A 25465-nucleotide genomic window follows, 5' to 3' on the forward strand; every position below is an offset into this window, starting at 1 on the left:
TTGTAAAATTGTTCTTTTTCATTCATCTCTATCTCATACAGAATGCCCAAGTGTATTGATTTTCTTTGAAATACAATATTACTGTGACTTGAAAGGCACTTTGCAATAAGAGAGTCTGCACACCTTACTAATGTTTGCTCCTGACCACACACTCCTCTGTTCCTTTCGTACATCACTAGGGACAATCCCCAGCAGCATTTGTTGCATACTGCCAGCTTCATTTGCATGCTTAAATGCATTTTTGAACTAAGAAGTTTTCATGCCTGCTGAGATCTATCAGGTTTATAAAGTTCTGCCTTCACAGCTAATTAGGTCTGATACCTCAAACATCACACGGAAGCTGCAACAAGATTGCCCAGAAGTTGCATATATTTGGAAAGTCACAATCCAATGCCCCTTTGTATTGTCTTCTTTCTAAAGGGAAATATTTGGGAATTGCCTGTTTGTTTCACTGTGAAACTCACCTGTGTCTATTCAACTGAGACTTGGGCATGACAGGCATGACGGGATTGGCCGAGTACATTTTGGCTGAGTTGCAAATGATTTGCTACTTTTGCAACAAAACTGAGAGCCCTGCCTTTTTCAAAAACTTGCAACACCGTTAGCTTAGGGTTACTGTGTATCAAGTGAGCTCTTGTATGCAGTGGTTATTTTCCTCATTGTGCCTTTCTTAGGTATCTGCAGTTTCCTAATAAGCATTTTTTGGTAAATTACTCCTGGAAATTTAAGGATTGTGGCCTCATCCTTGCAGTCTTGTCTGCCTGCTCGTGCTACTTACTGAATTATCTGGCTGAGGAATGGAAGGACTCCACTTTAAATTATCAAGGTCAAGGTTTGCCTACCAGTTTGGCATTCCTTAAAAATAGGTGTGCTTGTGGCAATGAAACTCGTGGTTGGAAGACCCTTGAGATGCAGTTTTCTCATTTTTCCTGTTGAGTTTACCCAGACAAGGCCAGATTGCTGTCAATGACTGGATTAGCATAGCTAGTCACCTGGGTTATTGGCTATGTGAGAACAGCAGCACACATACCAGACCTCTTTTAATAACACAACTCACTAAAAAAAGTGCAGTGCCTGAAATGTTAACGGGGGGGGGGAATCAAGCCTATCATATCTGTAGGCTGCCTTTAGTTTCTATTCAGTCTAGGCCTAGGATTACTCAAGCCCCTGAGGAGCTCATATGGGTCCAACCACTTACACAGCCTTCTGCTGCAAAACTGAAACTCTTGCCCCAGTTCTCACATGCCCTTTCTCATTTTGAGGCCTTCTGGGCATGTCTCTTAAAGGAGCAGCACACAACATGGGTCAGGTGGTCCACATCCTTGACGGATTATTTCAAGGCCTGTTCAGCCACTGATCCTATCTATCTATATACAGTAGATATATTCTTTGAAGTGCATGGTAAGGCTGTGTTTGCCCTGGAGGTTTAATACTGTAACTACTGCTAGATGTGTCCTTATCACACTTGACAAGCATCAGACTTGTATGATTGTGGTATGCACAATACATGACAGCTACACAGGATGCGTGCAGTTACCTATATGGAAAATATCTTAGGACTAGACGGACTGATAATTAGAGTTGGTACAAGGCAGCTTAATATGTTAACCCTAGAACATGCCCCATAATCCTTTGCAATACATAGGGGTGCCATGGCAAACATTCTTTAGCACACAGACTGATGTAAGTTTGAAAGCTACTACATTACAGAGCAGTCAAGTCACCATTAGAGACCACAGAAACAGCTCAGAAGCAAAATCTCAAGAGAAAACAGAGCTTTCTCCCCCTCAGTTTACAGATGGAAAAAGAATGGTACCGCTTTTGTGCTAGAGAAAATGGAGAATTTCAAGGTGTGCAAACCAGCAAGGAAGCTTTTAAATCCATTTTCTCACATGCTGAAAAGGGCTAAGTCAGAGGGGAATCATGAGCCTGTCTGAGAGTAAAGACTTTTAAGGGGGGGGTGTATGAGAGAGAGAACAGGGGGACGAGCCAAAATCACTTGCAGTGAAAAAGTGAGGGGGGTGGGTCGGACATTGATGCAAAGGCCTCTGAAAGCAACAACTTTGGCTCCTGTCCACCTCCCACACACAGCTGGAAATAACTCAGTTTAAATAATTTACTTGAACATGCATGATATTGCAGTTAGAGCTTGAACAAACTAGGAAGGGGCAGAGTTTCAAAATTTGGGTGAGCTTGTTGATGCTTTTGAATTACCTTCAGGCTGACAGTAAGCATAGTGGTCTTGTCTTGTCTTTTGCTGAGCCTCTCCTCCACAGTGAGTTTCAGGACTGGGATAACTGAGAAGAAGAGCAGGCAAACAGACAGCCCAATCTGGCCCTCAGAGACTTCCTGTCTGTCTGTCCCCATGGACGAGTGTCCCTTTACACATCTCAGCTGTTGTCTTCCAAGCCAAGTGGCAGTCAAAGGGCTGCTCAGGTACCTTTTTAGCATGCAGCAGCAGAGGTTCTATAGTTCTGATTCCCTATGCACTGATGAGTGAGCAGCTGGAGTGCACATGGGGAGAAAGGGTCTGCCAAAGAATATTGCTGTTCACACGAGGGAGAAATGAGTTAGAGAGCCCATTGTCTGATCTTGGCTTCCATGGAGGAGCCAAGGCACATAGCCAATATTGCCAGACCTTTCAGTCATCGCTCATGTTAGAATACAGCTCCAATCAACAGTAGGTCTTGTCCAGGGGTTTATGATATTTTCAAAGGTAAAGCACCCACAGAACATCACTGTCCTTCTTAAGTAACCCAGAAATTAAGAGACAAAATAAGACCTTATGGATCAGACCAAAGGTCCATTTGGTCTAGGGTAAATGTCAGCTACAGACATCATTGGGCATCTCCTGGGGCCCAGGGCCCTCAGAAGGGCATACTGTTGATCTCTACCACTGTACCCATAGCCTTGGTATGGTGGTGGCAGAGTGAATCTCTTGGGGGTCACCAAAGGGACACGTGGGAGGCAGTTAGCCAAGGGTCCTCTGAAGTGTAGAGCTGGTCTAGCATCCTGCTTCCCACAGTGGCTAACCAGGTGCCTCTCCAAGGCTCACAAGCTCATGAGGGCAACAGCCCTCAGCTGCCGTTGCTCCTTGGTATTCAGAGAGATACAGCCTTTGGATGTGAAGGTTCCATACAGCCATGGCCAATTGCCATTGATAGACCTAGCCTATCCTCCATGAATGTTCCTCATCCCCTTTCTAAGCCAGTCGTCATCACCACATCTTGTGGCAGTGAATTCTATACATCAATTATGTATAGTATGAAGAAGTAATTCCTTTTGCCTATCCCAAATCTCTTGACAATCAACTTCAGTGGATGACTCTATGTTCTAGTATTGTGAAACGGAAAGAAGAAGAAAAGATGTCTCTATCCACTTCCCCCACCATTTTATTCATATCATCAACCTCAATTATGTTCCCTTTGTTGTATTTCCCCCCCTAAACTAAAAAGTCTTTCCTAGTATGGAAGGTGTTCCAGCCCTCTGATAATTTTAGTTGATCTTTTTCTGTACTGAGGTGGCTCTGATGTCAAGTTGTAGCATTATTTTGCTACAAATGCCCACTATTGCCATTTTGGAAATCTGGAGGGTGTGTGTCCCCTCAAGGGAGAAATGTCAAAGCTTCATTTTCTGCAGTGGTGTTATTACCGACTCCTTTTGCAGTATACTTGTTTGTTTGTTTATTTACTTGCTTGCTGTGTATATATAATCCCCTTCTGCCAATGCATTCAGTTGGCCAAAGTAGCACATCAGAACATTAAATGCTAATGTGAACTCACAACCAGCATATCTTATTATCTTGCCTGCATTCTTCACACTACTTTCTCTTATAATGCCCTTCATTTCATCTTCTTGAAGCATAGGTGTGATTGAGGTAAAGACCCAACACCAATGCTATTTTCTCAATACCAATTATGTTTGGTTGCATATATTGAACTACTAGCATATTTGATAATCTGTTTTTGAGATGGCGAGCCCCTTGGAACAGAGACATGTCGTCTTCATTACCATGCATATAAATGGCGCTAAATAAATAAACAGGGCCACCAAATCCTGAGCTGAAAAATATTGCCTCCCTGTATAGAGCCTAGGGGGCAGAGTCTGAGCATAAATTATCAATTACTATAATTAGTTGTAAACCACCTTGAGAACTGGTTATAGCAGGATAAAAATATCTTAAATAAATAATAAGTTGGGTGGAACCCAGAGGAACCTGGCTGAGGGTGAGTGGAAGCTGGCTAGAAAAAAAAGGATATGTTAAATGGTAACCACTAATGATCCAGACTACTAGGTGCTTCTGCCCAGTTGTCATTATTCTTATCATCACTATGGTTGCTGAAACATGTGAATCAAACATGCTGGAACAAGCAGAGACTATTTGAAAATATTCCTGGTCTCCATGGTCTTTTCTACAACATCTAGAACACAGGGCAAAATTCATTCATGTCATGCATATATAAGAAAAACCTTGGTGGATCAGTCCAAAGATCTCTCTTTAGCCAGCCTCCTCTTTCTCATAGTCAGCCCACCAGATGTTTCCAGGAAGCCACACATGCAGGGCTTGAAGGCAATACCCTTCCATGTGACTGACCCTAGCATCTGGAAGTCAGAGCTTCTATACATGGAATTTCCATATAGTCTTTCTGACCAACAGTGATTGATGCAACTATAATTAGTTGTAAACCACCTCAAGAACTGGTTATAGCAGGATAAGAATGTGTTAAATAAAAAAATAAGTTGGGTGGAACCCAGAGGAACGTGGCTGAGTGTGAGTGGAAGCTGGCTAGATTTTGATGGATCACACATTGTCAGGGTGGAACATGGCTGAGTCACAGTAGCTATGGAACCTCCATGTTCAGAGGCAGTATACAGTCTTAACGAAGAGCGGTTGTTGGGGGAGCAACAACGATGGGGTTGTTGTCTTCAAACCGTGCTTGTGGGCTTCCCCTTCCCCTTCATCCAACAGGGTTCTAAGATTGATTTGTTAGGTCAAATGTGGAATCTGACAACTTAAGCTGGCTTTGAATTTGACTAGATTTTTATACCCCAGTTCTGGTTATCTGCCAGAGTGTGGTTTCACTGCTTAGACCAATAAAGCAATGGGCGACCATAGATATAGAATCCAAGCCCTCCCCGGGTCCCTCTAACCAGGCCCCCCGAAAGAAAGTCACTAGCAGCAGGCAGCTACCCCAAAGCACAAAAAGCACCAAAGTCTCCTACCCTGCTACAGCCATTTAGTTAACAACAAAAGCAACACAATCTTTTAAAGACCATTTTCCCCTCTTTGATAAATACACAGTGCAGAAAGGCTAATTATAGACTCTTTTCCTTCAGGCTGACAATTACCAATGACACAAAATAACCCTCAATGACAGGCAACTGCTGCTTCTCATTATCAAGGGATTCCAGACTTGATTTTTCCTTTCATGGCTCAGTTTCCCCAAAACATACGTCCACTACTGCAGTAAATTGGTGCATCCTGAAGGTGTCATGGAACTCCTTGTCTTGCCCCCAAACCTCTTGGATATCTACCGCTTCTCTTGCTCTTGTACTCACTATAATATGAACTGGAATCCTCATCCTACTCATGAGCATCTATCTACCCAAAGACCAGGAAAGACCCAATTTTTATTTCAATCATTATTCACCCTTTTTGATTGAGTGTTGCAAAAAAAAAAGGAAAGAAAAGGATATGTTAAATGGTAACCACTGCATGTTAATGATCCAGACTACTAGGTGCTTCTGCCCAGTTGTCATTATTCTTATCATCACTATGGTTGCTGAAACATGTGAATCAAACATGCTGGAACTAGCAGGGACTATTTGAAAATATTCCTGGTCTCCATGGTCTTTTCTACAACATCTAGAACACAGGGCAAAATTCATTCATGTCATGCATATATAAGAAAAACCTTGGTGGATCAGTCCAAAGATCTCTCTTTAGCCAGCCTCCTCTTTCTCATAGTCAGCCCACCAGATGTTTCCAGGAAGCCACACATGCAGGGCTTGAAGGCAATACCCTTCCATGTGACTGACCCTAGCATCTGGAAGTCAGAGCTTCTATACATGGAATTTCCATATAGTCTTTCTGGCCAACAGTGACTGATGCAACTATCGTCAATTTGTCTAATCTCTTTTAAAGTTAACTTTAGTATATCTCATCCTACAACTCTCTTACAGCTTGAAAGCCCTTTCACAAGAGGATTTGATCTCTTGTAGAGGGCAAAATGTTAACAATGTGGTTGTGTGGTAGCCTACATAAACCTGGCATTAAAATTCGGCTATGTTTCTCTATCCCCCACCCCTGCCCAAGACTGGGGAAGAAATTTGTTTACATGAGTCAACCTCATCTCAGAAGCAACATTAACATTTCAATTCCTTCTCCCTCCCACCCACACTGCATATATGGCCCTTAGCATACACACAGGAGTGCTCAGCTGTATGGCAAGCAAGCAAGTCAGGATATTAGTGCTGATTCTGAATAAGAAAGGCAGCAATCCAGGCATGGCCTGCCATGAAACAATCTAATGAGCAGAAAAAGGGAGCCCAAAGCTCTGATTAAAAGGCCCAGATGTTAAGGTAAACCTCTCTGGCTGGAAGATAAGATTGTGCATACTTCCTGTCAGACAAGGATTCACAGAGTGCATTACAAATACTTATTTGTATAATGCTTGACTAACAGGCAGAAGGTTGCCAGTTCGAATCCCCGCTGGTATGTTTCCCGGACTATGAGAAACACCTATATTGGGCAGCAGCGATATAGGAAGATGCTGAAAGGCATCATCTCATACTGTGCGGGAATAGGCAATGGTAAACTCCTCCTGTATTCTACCAAAAGAAAACCACAGGGCTCTGTGGGCACCAGGAGTCGAAATCGACTTGATGGCACACTTTACTTTAAAATTAAGCCCTGCAAATGAGTGGGATGCAGGAGATAGAGATTCCTCTCCACCCTCTATTAACTGGAATAGTACAACAACCACATACCAGCCAACACAGATGAAAACAGAGACAAACTTGTAACACCTCCATTCTCATACCAAGGATTATGGTCCAAGATCTTTGTTCATACATTACTGAAGGCTTTATTCAGTCTAGGTTGCCAGCCCTCCAGGACTGCCTGGAAGCTCCAAGAATCAGCATCAGTCCCCAGGTCACTACTGAAAGCAATCCTGGAGATGTTAATAACTTGGTATTATGAACAATACTGGGGGAGGGGGGAAACCTCACAGAATATCCCAGAACTGGCAGTCCTAACTCAGTTGCCATCACAGTCATGTCAAGTATTCATTTGGTTCCTGTTCTTTATTTAATAATTTGTCCTTGAGTCTTTTAAAACCGAGGAGGTCTCTGTTTTTTAGGTTAAAGTTACAAAACAACCTTCATTCTACAATCTCTTATCACCTATTCAAAGTGATCATCACCAGTACGTGAAGTGGCCAGGTTTATACTACAGGTCACTTTTATTTCAGGCACACACATTAGAGATATAGGATGCATTCCCTCCCTTACCTGTCCTACAAGCCATGTAACTTCTAGGGCAGGTGTGGCCAATCCGAAGCTCTCCAGTTGTTGTTGGACTACAACTCCTAGCACTGTAGCTGCAATTAAGACTTAAGAACAGCCCTGCTGGCTCAGGCCCAAGGTCTATCTAGTCAAGCATCCTTTTTCCCACAGTGGCACACCAGATGCCTCTGAGAAGCTCACAGGCAAGAAGTGAAGCGACAATGGAAGCTGTCGTTCAACAACAGCTGGAGAGCTTCAGGTTGGCCACCCCTGTTCTAGAAATACTGTGAAAGGCATTGAACTTTGAAGAATTACAAGTCTAGTGCAATTTACACTAATTATATTTTAATATAGTATCCCCTGAAGTTAAAAAAAAGGGGGGGGAGCAATATTTAAACAGAGATACAAGGACATTTTGAGAGACTTATTTTTAGAGAAGATATATAAACTGTCCTTCAGCATAAGCTCCCTGAGTGGTATACAGTTAAAAGAGTAAAACACAACCAATAAATCAAATTAAAAAACCCCAGACACAGCAGCATCACCATTCAATAAGCCAGCCAAATAATAAAACAGTGATTAAAACCAGCTGTTCTGCATGCTGGAATGCCTGGGCTAATAATAATTATTATTATTATTAATAGTATAATGATACATAAAGATTCACCAGGCACTCACAAGAGAGTGGGCACACCAGGAGAATTCAGCTTCTCTGAAAAGGCTGTTCCAAATGTGAGGCACTACAATCGAGAAAGCCCTCTCCTTGGTCACCACCCTACTAACTTCAGTGGCAGTAGAAAGAGAAAAGGCTCAGATGAGGACTAAGATGCAGGCAGGCTCATGTGGTAGAAGAAGATCCTTCAGGGAACCTGGGTAACTAGAAAATGTCCCTGAAACAATGGGGCCATTGGAGTGCAGTGGCCTTTGGCTGCAACAAAGTCTGTTCAGTTCAACCAATCCTTTACACTAGGTATGCAAACTGAATAAGAATTTTAAGTTGTCTGCCTTTTCACCAATTAACCAAACTGAAATGCTAATATTACAGAAACATCAACATAAATGGCCCTTTTGAGACATTGAAGGAAGCATAATAAACAAAAGCCACCTCCTATTGCTAGAATAATATTTTTCATTTCCATTCCACATTATAGAAACACACTAAAAACAACTCAGCACCACTAAACCAGTGTGCCCTAATTCGCTACCGAACCAATTTTGACTGGTTACTCTGATTAATCAACTGAACAATTTAGAGGATTAATCTATTGATTAAGAAGTCTGCAGTCTTTCAGAGCCAGGGCTGTGGGTGGCAATACCTTCTTTCTTCTGGCTGAAACTAAGAATCTTTTTTACAAATGGTGCTTCAGCCTACTGGTAACTTGCTTTCTGGAGAACTTTACTCAAAAGGGCAAGCAGCTGCATAGAGCTGACTACAGCGCTCTTGGTCAGGAAAGGGAGCATCATTCCCAAGAATGGGTGAGTCAAACCCTCCATATTTAGGGGCAATTCTTTAATACCACTCCTACCCATATTGCCACAGGACAGAAAGTCAGAAGAGTAAGGATATCTGTGCTTGTAAAACCAGAGCAGCAGTTGCTGGTTTTCTCAAGTGTCCTGTAGCCTTTGCCATGTTCTGATGACTTTATTTTTTATTTATTGTTAAATTTATATACCGCCTTTCATTAAAAACAATCCCAAGGTGGATTCTAGATGACACTTCTCCATCTGACGGACCACTTCTGACGGATTCTATGACACTTCTAGATGTCATAGGGAAAGGCTGATCAGTGAGTTCACCTTGTGTCAACTAAGTGAGTCAAAGATGGAAGGAGGCATAATACTTGGGATGAACAAGTTAATTCAACTCCATTCTAACTATTCTAAAATTCCAGCTTCCCTAACAGCGCATTCATAAGCATGATTGCTCGGAAGTCGCACTAAATTCTATAAGACTCACATCTTAGGAAGTGCACTTAGGTTTGCAATCTTAAAGAGCCAAATTCTACCTAGTCAGAAATGGTGTATTTCCTGTGGCTGAATGCTGTTCAGTTCACTTTTCTGTAGGTCTGGTTGGTTGCCCTGTCATTCCCATGTTTGGCCAGAGTTTGGTGATGGTGCACAGTTGGTAGTGCAATATGAGGTGGGGAAAAACAGCTAGCAAGGAAAGGGTTGAACACAATATAACTACATCAGGGCTGCTGCATGCATTTGTGGAAAACTTGTAATTTGCCTTTAGGAGAGCATCTTAACCGCATTCTGACCACTTGATCTGTATCTTGTGCATTCATGATACATTCTCAGACAGAGGGGTATATGGAATCAATGGGTTTCCAAGAGCTGCATGGTCATTTCCTTCTTTTAAGAGAGATGGAGACTAAAGCAATAGCAATATCTTGTAATACCATATCTTGCAAACTTCTAAAGCAGATTGCATCCTCAGATTCACTCCATTTCCTCCCCCCACCCCGATCAGTAAGTCTGGTCTTCTCTAAATTATATTAGTTGTGATGAGATTACAAGCCATAACCAAGCATGCACAGATTTTGATTTTGTTTCCTGCAGGGCTATCTTTCCAAGGGCCTTCGCAAATGGCAGGTACTCAGGTTCAATCACAATTCTAGACTGAGAGATATAGCTAGAGTATATACATACTGTTGAATCATACTATTGAAAGCAGCCCAGAATACATCAATCTGAGAATCTGGACAATGCGTTATGCAACTTTGAGTATAAGCACATACAGTAAAGCAACTGTGAATGGGATAGTGTGGTGCTATAGACAGAAAACTGGATTCAGATCTACAAGATCTGGATTCATATCCCAGGACAGGCACAGAAGATGATATTTAGACAGTCACCATCACTTGATTAAAAAAGGAACAACGGGACTCTAGGTTTCTGTATGCACAAGTAAAAGAGCTGGCTTCCTTGTCTCTTGCAGTTCTTTACATATCTTCAAAATGTGCCTGCATTGATGTTTTGGCATTATGCAAATATGATCAATTACCTAATTGATTCAATCAGTTAAAAGTAGGGTTGGAACTTCAAATTTGTTAAAGTAAAATCTGAAAGAGAATTTCAGGGTTTGTCAGAGGAGAAATTGAGAATTTTCTCAGATGGTTTCTCTACATCCCAGGTTAAAAGGCAGATGATAAATCAGCTAAGCATTATCGTTTCCATTGACATCCTGACTAAAAACTAAACAGTTAATCAAGGCTGTTGCTTTTCCATGGCAAAGGAAAGCTTACTGATTTTGTTTTTAAAAGTGTGTATATTCCCCACAGTGCACACTGTTCGATAGCAGAAATAGCTAAAATTTTAAAAAGCATTAATCTAGGACAAGTCTGTGATCAATGATCTATTTGTGATGATCATGAAAAATGAGAGCTGCGTTAACAATAAGATCCACAAGTCAGTAACAATGGATCTTAGCAAATGACCTTCAGTAAAAATTTGCTTTTTCAAATCTATACTGAGAGAATAGCCAAGGGACCATAATGGTTTCCGTTAGCCAACCTGCATCCATTGTAAGAGAGGCTAAATTTGGATCTCTGGTGGATTTGAGACTCCATAATTCTGTTTCCTCTCTTCTTTTGCACAACTAGGGAGTGCTATGACATGTCCTCTGCATCCTGTTTCTTATGAAATGTTGTCCAATTCTGACAGTTGTAGTAGTAACGATCTCAAACTCATTGGTCTTGTTTTTCCTAGAGCAAGGTTGGGGAAGCCAATGAGGAAAATCAGACTAATCATATTTATTTTATTTTATTTTTATTTATTTTTTACATTTTATATCCTGCTCTTCCTCCAAGGAGCCCAGAGTGGTGTACTATGGTTTCTCGTCACAGCAACCCTGTGAAGTAGGTTAGGCTGAGAGAGAAGTGACTGGCCCAGAGTCACCCAGCTAGTATCATGGCTGAATTGGGATTTGAACTCAGGTCTCCCCGGTCCTAGTCCAGCACTCTAGCCACTACACTACACTGGCTATATGACAAGTAAGCTTGTGGTTGGGGATAGGGTGGCAGCCATTCTATGTCCTGAGGCTCACAAAAGGAGTTACACCTTGAAATATTAGGCATCCTAATTTTTTTTCCAGCTCCTAAAGAATGAGGACAGGAAGTAGATAGATTTAAGTTTTTGACTCCCAGTTATTTGGCAATGGGAACAATGACAAGTCTGCAGTCCTTTTTTGGAGGGGGATTGATTGTATGTTTATTGCGGTCACAGACCAGATTAACAAACAATAACTATTAGTCATGATGGCTCTATGGAACCTCTGTGGAACCTCCAGCAGGTTCAGAGGCAACATGCTACCAAGTGCCAGTTGCTGGGAAGGAACAGCGGGAGAGAGCTAGTGCTGTCATGCCCTGCTTGTAGGCTTCCCAGAAGCATCTGGTTGATCAGTATGGGAAACAGAATGCTGGACTAGATGGACCTTTGATCTGATCCAGCAGGGCTCTTCTTATTTGCCATGATAACCAGGAATGGAGCCTCCATGTTCCAGAGATCTGTCAACAGCTATTAGTCGTGAAGGCAATATGGAACTGCCATGTTCAGAGGCAGTATCCTTGTGGATACCAAATGCTGGGAACAAATGCATAGAAGGGCTGTTGCCTTCAATCTCTGCATGTGGGGCTTCCCTGGAGCGTCTGGTTGGCCATGATGAGAAGCAAGAGGCTGCATAAAGATGAACCTTTGATGTGATCCACCAGGGCTTTTCTTATGTTTCTCTGGTTCAAAACATGAGTATGAAATAAAATGAAAAAAAAAACCTTCAACCAGCACTAAAAGCTTTCCTGAAGAGCTAGGGTTTGACCAGTTACTGAAAAGCCAAGAGTGATTGATAATAGACTAATGAAGGCACAACAGCCACCGTTCACCCCTTAGCCTCAGTCACATAATATGGGGATCATCAAGAACAAGGATCCCAGAAAGGCACCAAATAAGGACTGGGATAGGCATAAATGAGGACTGTTAGGCTGCAGATAACAGGAACTCTGCATCGTCGTCGTCTTCTTTTTTAAAAGGACCACACTTCATATTTCTTAATGGTTCTCTGCATCTTCTCTTTCTGATACAACTGCCTGCAATCTAATCAACTAATTTTAGAGGTTTCAGTTTTCGAAAAGAAAAGCTAGTCAAATTTTTTTTAAAAAAAATCAATTTAAAGGAAGTAGATTGCATTAGGAGCATCGGATTCAGCAGAAGCTGTTCATTTTCGTTATCAGTTCTAATGGCAACAGTTCATGCAAAATGTTGCTTTCCCCCCATATAATCACAGCGACTAAAATAAAAAGTCTGGCAGTGTTTATTACTTCATGGGGTAGATGTCTGTAATTCAGATTGAAAACAGAACACTGCGGAGGATTGGTTTTATTCCTATAAATTTTAAGTTATTCTAAAGATGACCTCGCTCACGTGCACAAAGGTTTTCAGCACAACATAAAGCATCAGTTCATTCATTACCTATTTAAAAATTCAAGATAGTTTGCTACTGATTGACTCCTTTTAAAGTCCAGAGGTTGGAAGGTAGCATGCCGATTGGGGTGTGTGTAGTGATATTTACATAAGGGTCTCATTACCTGCCAGATTATTGGGACATCTGGAAGGCAGGCAGACAAGCTGCTTTCATCCCATGCTATGGTTAAGGAGTCATAGACCCACTGGCAGGGGAAGGGACCTGGAGGTGAAAAGTTAAGTGTGTGGTTCTTTTGGATCCATTCAGAACTGCCCAGACTCTGGCTAAGACTCTGGTCAAGCCTTGTGAAGTGCACTGGAATCCTTTGCTAACCCTTCTCCCTCCCTCAGATTCCCTGTCCCAGAGGTGGCCGTACCAAACAGACAGCTTGTAATTTGCAAATTATTTTGGTCTGAAGCATCCTCTAATATGCAAGATATTCTTGGATGTGCTTCTTTACCTTGTAATCTGTGGTCAAAAGAACACGTTAGAGACAAGCCCAAGCCTACAATGTTGCAAGGCAAATTGTGTTTGTCAAGCCAAAATCCTCCCACGCATTATCCCCATGGTGTCAATTGCTTAACACCACCACTTTAAGATCATGTTATTTCAGTACTTTCCCCCTGCTTTGCCTTGTCTCTCTTTGTGTGGGTCTGGTGGGTGCCTCAGCTTCTTTTCGAACTAGATTATACCATGAACCTCTGCTATTACCTCCTCGTTGCCATGTTTTAAGGCTAGAAATCGGTCACTCTGGCAGTACTATGTTCATGCAGTTGTGATCTTAATTGCATCTGGTCTCTTGCAAAGCTTATCTAAATTTGTTCGAGCTTGTCATGCTTTGGCCAGGCAAACAGTTAATGGGACATGAAGAAAGACACTGTCCTGGATTTAAAGAGGCCGAGTCTATGTTAAAGCTGTGCATTGTGATCAGTGGTATAACCTTTAAGTGTGCCCGTCGTCTTAGCTGGCAGCTGCGCGAAGGCCCTTGGGTGATTTGTGAAATGACAGACTTCTGCCTTCAGGTTCCTTATGTTCCAAGTCCCTGATTTCTGGGGCAATTGGACATTTTTTCCCTATAGGGTGGCTTTTCAATGGATCTAGTTTAGACTGAGCCTCAGGCAGACTCAGGGAACGTGAAATTCCTGAAGCAGACTTCTGCTGACTTACAAACAAGAGCCCATTGGGTGAAGTGCAAAGCACAGAGAAGTGCATGGCACCTTCATGTGTTGCACAGTGTTTATACTATTAGGCCTTCCCTCTGCACTCACCCCATGTATCTTATGCAATGGCCCCTTTCTCAATTTTTGTTAAAAAAAAATAGCAAAGAAATCTATGCCTCTTCTACAAGTGGCTAGGAATCCTTTTCTTATACTCTCAGATTCAGACATCTGGCCAGGTTCATGGAGATTCATTCTATATGACACTCACTAAAAGGTCAGTGGAAAAAAATCATCAACTCAGACAGGAAGTCAGCCTGTCATGTCAGCATCCCCATACACTGTGTGAAAAGCAACCAGCACAGCCACAAACTCTGCTCTCCGACCACCAGGCATTCATGAACCACAGCCATATGACGCCCAAGAGGGAAACTCACAATTTCAAAGGCAGGGGGTGGGATTTCCCCTCTGCCCCTTTATCACGACCACAGTATGTTCTTCTTTGCCAAGTGAAACCAGCTTTTATTAAAAGGAGGCAACATGGCCACTCCTGTGCAGGAATCTAAAGCAACAGGCGAGACTGGTGTGAGACCATGACGATCCACACTGAAAGGCCGTTTACACAATTGAAAACTGGGTAGGATTGGTGTCCTACCCAGGTTTGGCAGCTGTGAGCACTCTCAATTTTCACTTGTGTGAGAGCAAACAACTAGGTGGGGGAGGGGAGTGATTGTGTGTGAGGCAGGAGCTGGGTACAACTGTGCCGCCCTACCCAACTTTCATACCCTGCATTTTATTTATTTATTTATTTATTTACATTTTATATCCCACTCTTCCTCCAAGGAGCCCAGAGTGGAGAGTCACCCAGCTAGTTTCATGGCTGAACTCGGGTCTCCCCAGTCCTAGTCCAGCACTCTAACCACTACACCACACAGTACCCTGTTTTACCAAGGAAGGTGGAAAAGCTGTTCTACCCAGCTCCTGCCTCACCCACAAACACTCCCCCTCCTCTTACGTAGTTGTTTGGTCACACACAAGCAAAAATTGGGAGTCGGTGTGTCCAGTGTGCTCTCTAATTTTGTTCATCTGTGTGCAGAATGAATTTTGTTCTGGAAGGTAGTATCAAGGCAGTGTGCATGCACATGCACTCAGAGTGGCGCCTTCTCGATTCAACCTGAGCAGGATTTAAAATTAATTGAGCAGACATCAGAAAATGTGTGAGTGCATGCATGTGACACCTTAGAGGAAACACTGCACGTGTCCTAACCAGTTTTCATTTGTGTGAACAGCCTTAATGTGTGATTGCCTGCACTTATGCAACATGGCAGTATACTCCATCCTCATGGCTGTGGCCTCTCAGCGCATAAGAACCTAAGCAGAGCTCTGATGCATCAGAGCAAAGGCTCATCTATTCCAACCTCCTGCTTCCCATTGTGGCCAACCAGATGCCTCTAGAAAGCCCACAAGCAGGACATGAAGACACTAGCCCTCTCTGGCTGCTGCTCCCCAGCAACTGTTATTCAGTGGCAAACTGCCTCTGAATCTGAAGGCTCAATTTGGTTATCATGATTAACAGCTAATTAGATACCTTTCCTTCTCCAATAAATTGGCTAATCCCTTTTTAAAGCCACCTCACCACGTCCTGTGGCAGAGAATTCCATACAACAGGGGTTCTCAAACTTGGGTCCCCAGATGATGTTGGACTACAACTCCCATCACTCCTAGGAATGATGGCAGTTGTAGTCCAACAACAGCTGGGGACCCAAGTTTGAGAACCCTGCCATACATTAATTATGCACTGTGTGAAGAAGTCCTTTCTTTGTCTGTCCTGAACCTCCTGCCAATCATCCGCTCAATGAATTTATGTCTCTCCATTCTCTTCACACTGGTCTAGGTCACACAATCATTCAACTCTAGGATTAAAGAGAGTTACCAACATCAATATGATTGTGTGAACCCATACCAAGGGGACTTATGTCCCAAGATGAATCTGAGATCCCCATCTTGGCGTGGCTTCAAAGAATCATGCTAATGTCAATAACCCACATTGAACCTAGATTTGAACAGCTGTGTGAACCAGCCACTCAGTCATGTTCCCCTTTAGTCAGCCAGTGCTCTGACTATGCACCCCAGACCATGCCCAAATCTAACGGGGTCATGCAACAAGCCAGTCAATATGGAAAGGGTTATTTGAAGCTACTGTAGAAAGCTTGCAAATCACTGTAAAACTGCAAACTGTAGGTTCTGAACAAATTTTAAAATAGTTGTAAAAGATTGTCTAATTTGCATGATAGACATCCCACAGTGGGGTCTCTGTGCCTTACCATTAAGCACATTTAAAAGATGGAGGATGCATTCTCATGCACATTTTCTAGGGACTTGTGTGTTACTCCGCAATAACTTTGCTTAGGGTTGTGTTGTAAATGTTCCATTTTAGAAAATAATTTTGAAGGATGAGTCAATCACAGTTCCGTATGTGGAATGATATCCCCCTCCAGGAATATGCCTCGAAATTTCACCTCCTCTCTCCAGGGTTTTCTTTCCTGTACAGCTGCTATCTCAATTGTAGGAGCCTTGTTCAATCCCACTATTTGGTTCTCCCACCCCTTAACTCCCCCCATTTGGATTCATTCCAGTCCAGATGTACACCATTGCTTAGCAGCAGCCACAATGCTTGGATTTAGGAATTATATATCCATGAGCTAGAGCAGTTAATGATTCAAGTTATTTGTTGAGCCATTGTGCCAGGTTTTAGCTATCCAAAGTCTATACTAAAATAGTGTGTGACTGTCTGTCTCTGCCTGTTTTAAGTATTAGTTACTGAGTGGAAGGAAGAAACAAAACACAAAACACATTAGTAGTATGTTAGGGTAATAGGGCCACTTCCTTTGAGTGGCACCTAGATGGGTCCATAAATGGGAAAATCCCATGTCATAATATTGTTATCTATTAACGCAATCCGGGTTCCACGCATTTTGGTTGGCCTTGGTAGCAAACTCAGTTGATGAGGAGTAAAGGTGAAGCCCTCCAGAAATGGTGGGAACCCCGAGGAAATAAAATGTCATGTGCTTGATGAGAACCCTCACCAGAATTCTCTACACATATGCAGGGCTTCTGTAAGCATATCTTCAAGGGGTTTCTTCAGACAAGTGGATGTGGAAAAGCTCCACTGAAACATGCACATTTGAAACTCACTACTATACTACAGCAGGGGTGGCCAACCTGAGGTTCTCCAGCTGTTGGACTACAACTCCCAGCTTCCCCAGCCTCAATGTAGTGAGGCTGGGGATGATAAGAGTTGTAGTTCAGCAGCAGCTGGAGAGCCTCAGGTTGGCCACGCCTGCCAAGGGGGTCATGAAAGAATTGCAGGGGTGGTCTGCAAGTGCTGGGAGTCTTGAAGCAATCCACTTTTGCTGGAAGACAAGCAGCAGCTGGGCAATTGCTCTCTCTGCTGTTCCACGAGACTTTGTCTAGGAATTCTGCACCAGCAACTACAGGAAGGAGCTGCTCTATGCTAAAGCATGCACTGTTGCAAGGCAAGAGGGCTGGAGGCAGGCAAACCGAAGGAAAACCTAAAGTACTGCTTAAAGAAAGGGCAGGAAAAGGGAAAGTATGACATAAAGAACTCTTCATAAGCAAGATTGCTTGAAAGTTATTCTGGCTGAGTTAAGTGGGAAACTACTAGTTCCTGGTGCAAAATAATAATGATAGTAATAATCTGCATGTATGCAATAATTTAGGGTGTCAAACTCACTTTATACATTAACTCTGTAAAGTAGGTCAGTATTATTATCCCCATTTTGCAGATGTGTTGTTGAGCCTAAGAGAGATTCGTTTTCCCAAGGCCATTGGAAGGAACTTATGGTAGAGGCCAAAATTAGACCAGGGATTTTCTAGCTCACAGCTCAGTCTTGTGCATGTTTGGTCAGAAGAAGTCCCACTGTCTTGGACTTTCAGGTAAGTGTGCATGGGATTGCAGCCTCAGTCATCACACTACACTAACTTTGTATGCTTAGGACAGCAGCATATTGAACTGTATATTAGGACTTATGTTAGAACTGAATCAGTCTTGCTGCATTTTCCATTTCTGAGTATAGAGTAGAGGGGTACTGAGATTTTATCCCTTTGTAAAAGAAACTTTAAAAAAAAAAGTAGAAATTAAAAATAAGAACAAAAAGCAACGAAGGGATCAATCTCACAGCAGCTCTGCAAGTTGAATTATTGGCAAAGTGAACCAGAAAGCTAAGCATAAGGGGTGGGGTGGGAGGGGGGAGAAAGGAGTGCAGTCTCTCAAATATTTATTGCAAGCTACTTAGGAAAGCAAATATGACTCGTCTTGGATAATAAAAAGCACCAAGAGCCCTTCTAAATCTCAAGCCTGATTTTTCTGAATCCTGAAGTTTAAATTCTGCTGTTTGTTTGCAGAAGCCTCTGGAGCATCTTGCGAAACAACAAGACCTTGTATTTTTCAGGAGGCCTCTCTGTTCCTTGCAGGATCGCCCAAATCTCCTAGGAGAACACCTGACAAAGGCATGTTTGGTCTCTCCCAACTGCCAGCTTTGTCCTTTCACTCTGAATGTTCTCAGCATTTTCTTATCAAAGGAGGGAAGGTGCCCTCTCGCCTTCAAGGCTTCTGTCAAACCAGATTTGGACCAGAAAGCGCCAGCTGCAATTTGAGTTTGTGTGTTTTTGCCTGTTTTGTTAGATTTTTATTTTATTTTATGAACACCAAGGAAAGCATTATTTCTAACTTTGTACTGCCTTTTAATGGGCATTTTAAGGGTGGGAAACGACCTCTGGAAAACAGAACATGCTATAAGAGTGTTCATGGTACTTTCAAACAATACCAACTATTCAAAATATACCCATTGGCTGAAATAGTTTAATACTGTATAGTATTTTGTCTCCAGTTCAAATGCATGATCAGGGTCCAGTTCTGGAGCTGAAAAGTGGCCCAGTTCTGTTAAAAAATAAATAAATCTTTTCCTTGGCCAGCAGCAGGCAATAGGTCTGGATTACTACATTTGCCTGCTTATGACAATTCTGGGTGGTTCATAAAGTTGTTTAAAACAACACATGTTACTTGTTAAAATATAAGAGCTGTGAGTTTGTAGTCCTTGTGGTAGGAGAGAGAATGCAGAATATGCAACATGTGCTGAATGTTCATACCAAGAACCAAACTAGACAATATGTCTTTTGTGTAGCTGCGGCTGCATGTGGGGTTTTCTAAAGCATAGAGACCCCACATGGGCTCTGATCTGGATGAGGACCACAGCAAGATGGGGCTTAATCCTGTATCCCTGCCATAGTCTCAGTTTGGATTGGGCCGTTCCCCCATGTCTGCTATTTGCCCCAGGAGGAAAGTTCCTGTACAATGGGAGCATGTCTTTGTCCTTCCTTGAGATGAGCAAACCAGAACTATTTGTTTGCTTTTGTTTTATGCCTATTCCACTTTTCTTCTCAGTTCAAAGTGCCAAAAAGCACAATATCAAATACCATGATAAAATTCTACAATCATAGAATCAGCTCTCAAACCAGACAATTGGCTCAGCTTCCCCCCAAAGACCTCCTTTAAGTGTCAACTTTTCACCAGTTGCCAGAAAGCATACAGTGTCAGGGCCTTATTGGACTCTCCAGGGAGGGCATTTCAAAATGTCAGCACCACAACTAAAAAGGCCTTGTTTCATACATGGTGTCAAAAGGTGTGTGCACAGAGGACAACCTACAGAAAAACAGCTTGCTTCCCTGCCGCCGCCACCACCCCCCCTTTGCTGAATCCCTAAGGTAACTTGAAGGAAAGGCACTTCTAACATACTTTGTTATCCTCAGCCAGTGCATATTAAAAATCTCAATATATTTATGCAAATAGTAGTTCTTTGTAGGTGCATTTCTGCTTATGTTTAGGACAGGCGCATTCATGTGAAATGCTCCATTATTTTCCTCTCAGATACCTAACATGTGGGACATAGTTCTTCTCCACAAAACGCACTTTGCCCCTTCTGCATCCCTTTAATCTTTTTTCAGGTGCCACTGTTCTACCTGCCACATTTCAGTTGATGGAGAAGCCCGGTGAAAGATCTCAAATGCTGAATCAAGTGTACAGGAAGGCACATTTCTATTATCTGGACACCTTATGCACAGTTGCACAATTTCTCTTATTCTGGATTTCTCTTATTTTGGATACTTAAGGATCACCTTCTTCCATAAGCTTTTCTGCACAATTCTGAATTGCTTTAGTACAACTTGCCTATTTTTAGCACAAACACACCACTGGTTCCATCTAAAAAGCAATGATGGAAGTCAACTTCTATTAAGGGATAGGATAAAAGTTAATGACTTCTGATGAGCAAAGTCATCTGCTTCTTTTACAAACTTTTACATAACACCATGCTTTCTTTTACATAGCAGCAGCACAAGCAAAAGCATGAGATGTTTGTGCACGACTTGGGTAGCTACAGGTGCTTTAATGTTTGAAGATGCTTTCTGGAACTAGATAAAAATCTCTGGCCACATAAGGCCTATTTGTACATTATGGTCAATGCATGTACAGTCTATGTATAATGTATACACATACAGATCTGTACACATGTATAGTTATTCACGTGTTATACTGAGTGCTCATCCAGCAGTACATTTCCTATCTGGCATTAAAACATCTATATGCGTACAGACACCTGAATGTACGAAATCATAATGTTTGAATATGGCTAGATGGAAGAGACAGAAGTTCCTATCTCAGCATAAAAACCCAAATTAACCTTTACCTCTGATTCTTAACTATATCGACAAGCTCTAGGAAAAGTGCATCTTGATCTACTTAACATCTGGGCAGCTTCTTGGTGGAAACAACTCTATCCTAATCTGTGGATGTCGCCTGGACAGTTTCTCCTTGAAAAGGGCAACTCACATTCGGCTTCTGTTGATAAATACCTTCCCTCATTAGCTCTGCAGAGCCTCATCAACACACAAACTATCTTGCTGCCCAACATGACCTCATTAGATTGCCTCTTGTTTTGAAGAGTGGTCCACATTTTAGAGTGTGCGATTGCAGAGAAGACGGTATTTGTTCCAGACTTGAGTTTTAATGTCTGACCATTGCAGCCTAGATAATTTCAGCTTTAGTTTCCAATGTCCAATCATCAGTGTACAAGCACAGATATATGAAAATACAAACGGTTGTACACTCAGTTGGATTCTGAAATAAAATAGCTCTTGGATGTCAGAACTGGATGGCACAGCCATGAAGTTAAAGCCCTGAATGTCTGCAGTTAGTGCTGACAGACTCTGCATTTTCCATCCAGGCTCTGAGCATGGTCACTCTTTTCTTCTCTGCCATTGAGTTAAGAAGTGCTGCATTTCAGCGATAGTTCTCAGCATCTATATATGGCTCTAAATCATTAACAGAGATAAAGAAACTGAAGTAGGACAATGGAAAAATGAACAATGAAATACTGAGTGGGTCTGCAAGCAACAGTGATGCACAAGGGGATATTTTTGGCAAGTTTTAGGTGAAACCAACTAAGTACACAGAAATGTAGGTAATATTCTTGTGTATGGCTTGTTCCTAAAAATCTATGAACATGCCTAGGAATCTGAAATGTTGTTTGAACCCTATCCTGAGCCTTATAAATACTGAGCCTTATAAATCTATGAACATGCCTAGGAATCTGAAATGTTGTTTGAACCCTATCCTGAGCCTTATAAATACTGGTGCTTTAAATACAACTCCATATTTGCTATTCAGAGAGATGAGGCAATTTTATGTGTGAGAGTGTGTTGGATCCCATAAGATCAACTACAAAAGGAAAGGCTAAGCAGATCTAAGCACCACCTTCCTGGTTTAATTTTCATCCTAAATCATGTAATCCCACCTACTAGACCCAGTGCTTTTGATGTTCTCTTTCCCTTTCTTATCTTAATCTTACCCCTGCCAAAAGAGCAAAGAGGCACTTTTTTAAAGTGGAGAGCCAGTGTGCTGTAGTGGTTAGAGTACTGGACTAGGACTGGGGAGACCCGAGTTCAAATCCCCATTCAGCCATAATACTAGCTGGTTGACTCTGGGCCAGTCACTTCTCTCTCAGCCTAACCTACTTCACAGGGTTGTTGTGAAAGAGAAACTCAAGTATGTAGTACACTGCTCTGGGCTCCTTGGAGGAAGAGTGGGATATAAATGTAAAATAAAATAGTAGTAATAATAATAATAATAATAATAATAATAATAATAATAATATTTAGTAGGGGGAGAGCAACTAGCCCTTTCCATCCACAGCACCTTATCCCTCCAGTGGCTGTTGCTGGTATCTATCCTATATTTCTTTTTTAGATTGTGAGCCCTTTGGTAGACAACGAGCCATATTTATATTTCTTTCTATCTATCTAAACCGCTTTGGGGACTTTTCTTGAAAAGTGGTATATAAATATTCATTGTATTAATGTTAGTAGGAAGAAGAGAAGGCAAAATATGGTTGGGACTGATATGGTTCTTAATATGGTTGGAGCTGGAAAGAATTAGAAACACTGCAGACCACAGTATCCCAAACACCTCTCCGCCTTCACACCAACATTGCTATATTGGTTAAGGAAGCACAACCTCCAGGATCACCAAAATTCATGTTTCTGAATGATCGTGTTTGAACCACTTAATAGTGCAGACAACACTCGTTCTTACTGAATTATCTGGAACTGCCCACATGAACACAAAGAGCACAAAACAAGCAAGTAGGCCAGAATTGCAGGTCTCACCATTGCTGTTTTTATGGCTCTCAATCTAACCTACTAACAGTCATCACAGGATTGTTGTGAGGCTAAAATAACGGGGGACCATGTATGCCTCCCAGAGTGTCACTGTGGTATAATGGGGGCAAGTGTTGGACTAGGAGTGTGGGGACCCGAGTTCAAATCCCCAGTAGGCCATGAAGCTCTCTCGGTGACCTTGGGCCAGTCAGTCACTATGTTGCAGCCCACATCATATGACTGTTGTGAAAATAGAGGGGAAGAGATTAAGTGTGCCATTCTGAACTCCTTGGAGGAAGAGTGGGATAAAAATAATGCTAGAATGAGCTGCTTTTTACCGGGTTTGAGCCAATCCTCTGTGTATTGTTAGCACTGGCATCATTTTTGGCCAGCCGGCCTGGGTTTCCTGCTGGAAACTGGGCTGGGGTCAGTAGGGTCACCACCTCTTTTTTGTTTGTATGGGCCCCGATTCTTTGGCATTAACAGCAGTCTGATATCCATACTGTTTTTCTGGATAGGGAGGTAAATGATGTAGAAAGCTTAGCTGCTTAGATCAGGCTGCCAAACAGGCCAATAAAAAGAACAGCAATACTAAGTGCAGGTGAGAGCAGTAAGAAAGCTAGCCGACTACCTGTATCAACGAAGGGGCCTCCCTGCCTCCCAGGGGATGGACACAAGAGTGGCACACAGACTGAGTTTGGATGTATATTTCCCCATGTCCCCCACCACCCCCTGCAGCTTGGAGGGGCCAGCCCTTAGCTAAGGAGCTCCCAAATGTCAGAGGCCTGCTGGCCCAGAGCCCTTTAACTGGAGATGCTTATGAACCTGCAGCCCTTGAAGATCTGAGGGCTGTCCTCCAGCCATGAGCTAAACGACCTTCTGTCCTGGAGGACAGCCAGGCCTGGCAAAATCTCCATGAGCGTTGCAACAAGCAGCGTCTCTTTCCTTTGCTAACTGCTACCTAGAAGAGGAAAGCATGCCGGGGCGGGGGGGGGGGAGAAAGAGAGGAAGGCAGGCAGCAGGGCTGGCGGCATGATCCAGCGACCCCCGGCCCTTCCTCAGCCTCTCCCCTCTCCCCCACCCCGCCTCGTTTTCTCATCGCTCCTCCAGCGACACCATCACGGCTCCTCCGGTCGTGCCAGAGACCCCCAAACCACCAACAGAGGAGGAAGACGCTGCAGTGCGCGTGGCCTGTGCCTCTCTGCCGCAGGCAGCTCCGTCCGGATTACGAAGCCGAGGCGGAAAAAAATAAGAGAGAGCGAGCGAGCGAGAGAAGCTCCGCTTTGAAGCACACGTTCAGAGAAGCCGCATCATCAGCATGTCAGCTGCCCTCTTGCGAGGGTGCAAGCCTGTGACATCTTATCCCGCCGCTGCACAAGCTCGCCCGCCATCGCAATATCACACCCCCAGTGGCACTTGCAGCCGTGGCCGAAAAGCACAACCCCCGCGACTAACCCCGGTCCTGAATGGATGCTCCTCTTCCTCCTTTCCCCAATCCTCCGGGAAGCAAAAGGGATGACTCAGTCCCTCCCCCGCGGCCGCCCCCCCCCCCAGCCCACGCACGCACAAAACAACAGATCGGGATGAGGGGAGTCTCCCTCGCCCCCCGCGCGCTCCTGGCCCGACTCACGCTCTCGCTTTGGGGAACCCCATGGAGAGGAGGATGTCCAGCGAGGAGCCGTGCTTGACCGTCCCCGTGCGGGGCTGCCTGTTTCTCGTGGGGGTGACTTTGCTGTACAGCTCTTCCTTGGCAGCCATGGTGCGCGGCGTGGGGTGGCGGCGCTGCGCTATCATCCGGCCATCCCAGAGCACCGCGACCCGGGGCAGGCGGAGTAGACCACAGCACACAGCCCCTTGGGGAACAGGATCCAAGCGAAGGTTGGCGTGGCTGGTGTGGGTCTGTGTCTCGGGGTGTGTAGGCTCAGCCACGGATGCAGTGGCAGCTTCCTGGGTTGGCTACAAGCTTGCCTTCCAAAGTCACTCCTGCTGCCGCTGGTTTCGCCTTTACAAAGGTACTGGTCGTTGTTGCTGCCCAGGAAGCTCTTCCCTTCCTTTTTGCCACACGTGTGCACCACCAAAGGAGATCCATCCAATCGCCGCGCTCGCTTCGCCGCCCTTGGAAGAGTCTCGGGGAATTTAATGCATCTAATGGTTTGTTTTTGCAACCAGGAATTTCTGAATGGATCAAAGAGAAGCAAAAAGGAATCCTGAGGTTGGCAGGCTCCCTCCCTGTTCCCTTCGCCCCTTTCCCCCCCTTCTTGCCAAAAGGAGCCCCGCCCCCTCTTAAAGAGACAGTTGCAACCCCAAACAGCCGTCGAGGAGTCTCTGCAACCACGAAGGTCGATAAGGCCTTCGTCAAAGAGACACTTAGGACCTTATTTATTAATTTGGTGGGTGGGAAAACGCTGGTTCAAGTCAAAGATCCATCTAGTCCAGTGGCCTGCTTCCCACAGTAGCTAGCCAGACGCCTCTAGGAAACCCAAAAGCAGGGCATGATAGCAACAGTGGCCCTCTCCCACCGTTACTCCCCCCAGCAACAGATTCATACCATCTCTGACTATCGAGGATTCACAGTAGCAGTGAGTTCCATAATTTAATTATACATGGT

At 43.5% G+C, this 25465-nt stretch overlaps 1 protein-coding gene across 3 annotated transcripts in view; it reads right to left on the reverse strand.

Annotated features, from left to right (window-relative positions):
* Positions 1 to 25096, reverse strand: part of UBASH3B (ubiquitin associated and SH3 domain containing B) — a 65094-nt gene extending 39998 nt beyond the window's left edge. For all 3 annotated transcript variants that reach the window (XM_053269575.1, XM_053269574.1, XM_053269576.1), the window contains exon 1: positions 24488 to 25096. In XM_053269575.1, the coding sequence (XP_053125550.1) occupies positions 24488 to 24651 (164 nt within the window). In that variant the 5' untranslated portion in view covers positions 24652 to 25096. The remainder of the gene's footprint in view (positions 1 to 24487) is intronic.
* Between the last annotated feature and the right edge of the window lie 369 nt (positions 25097 to 25465).

The sequence above is a fragment of the Hemicordylus capensis genome, chromosome 8 (assembly GCF_027244095.1).
Source record: "Hemicordylus capensis ecotype Gifberg chromosome 8, rHemCap1.1.pri, whole genome shotgun sequence".
NCBI lineage: Eukaryota > Metazoa > Chordata > Lepidosauria > Squamata > Cordylidae > Hemicordylus > Hemicordylus capensis.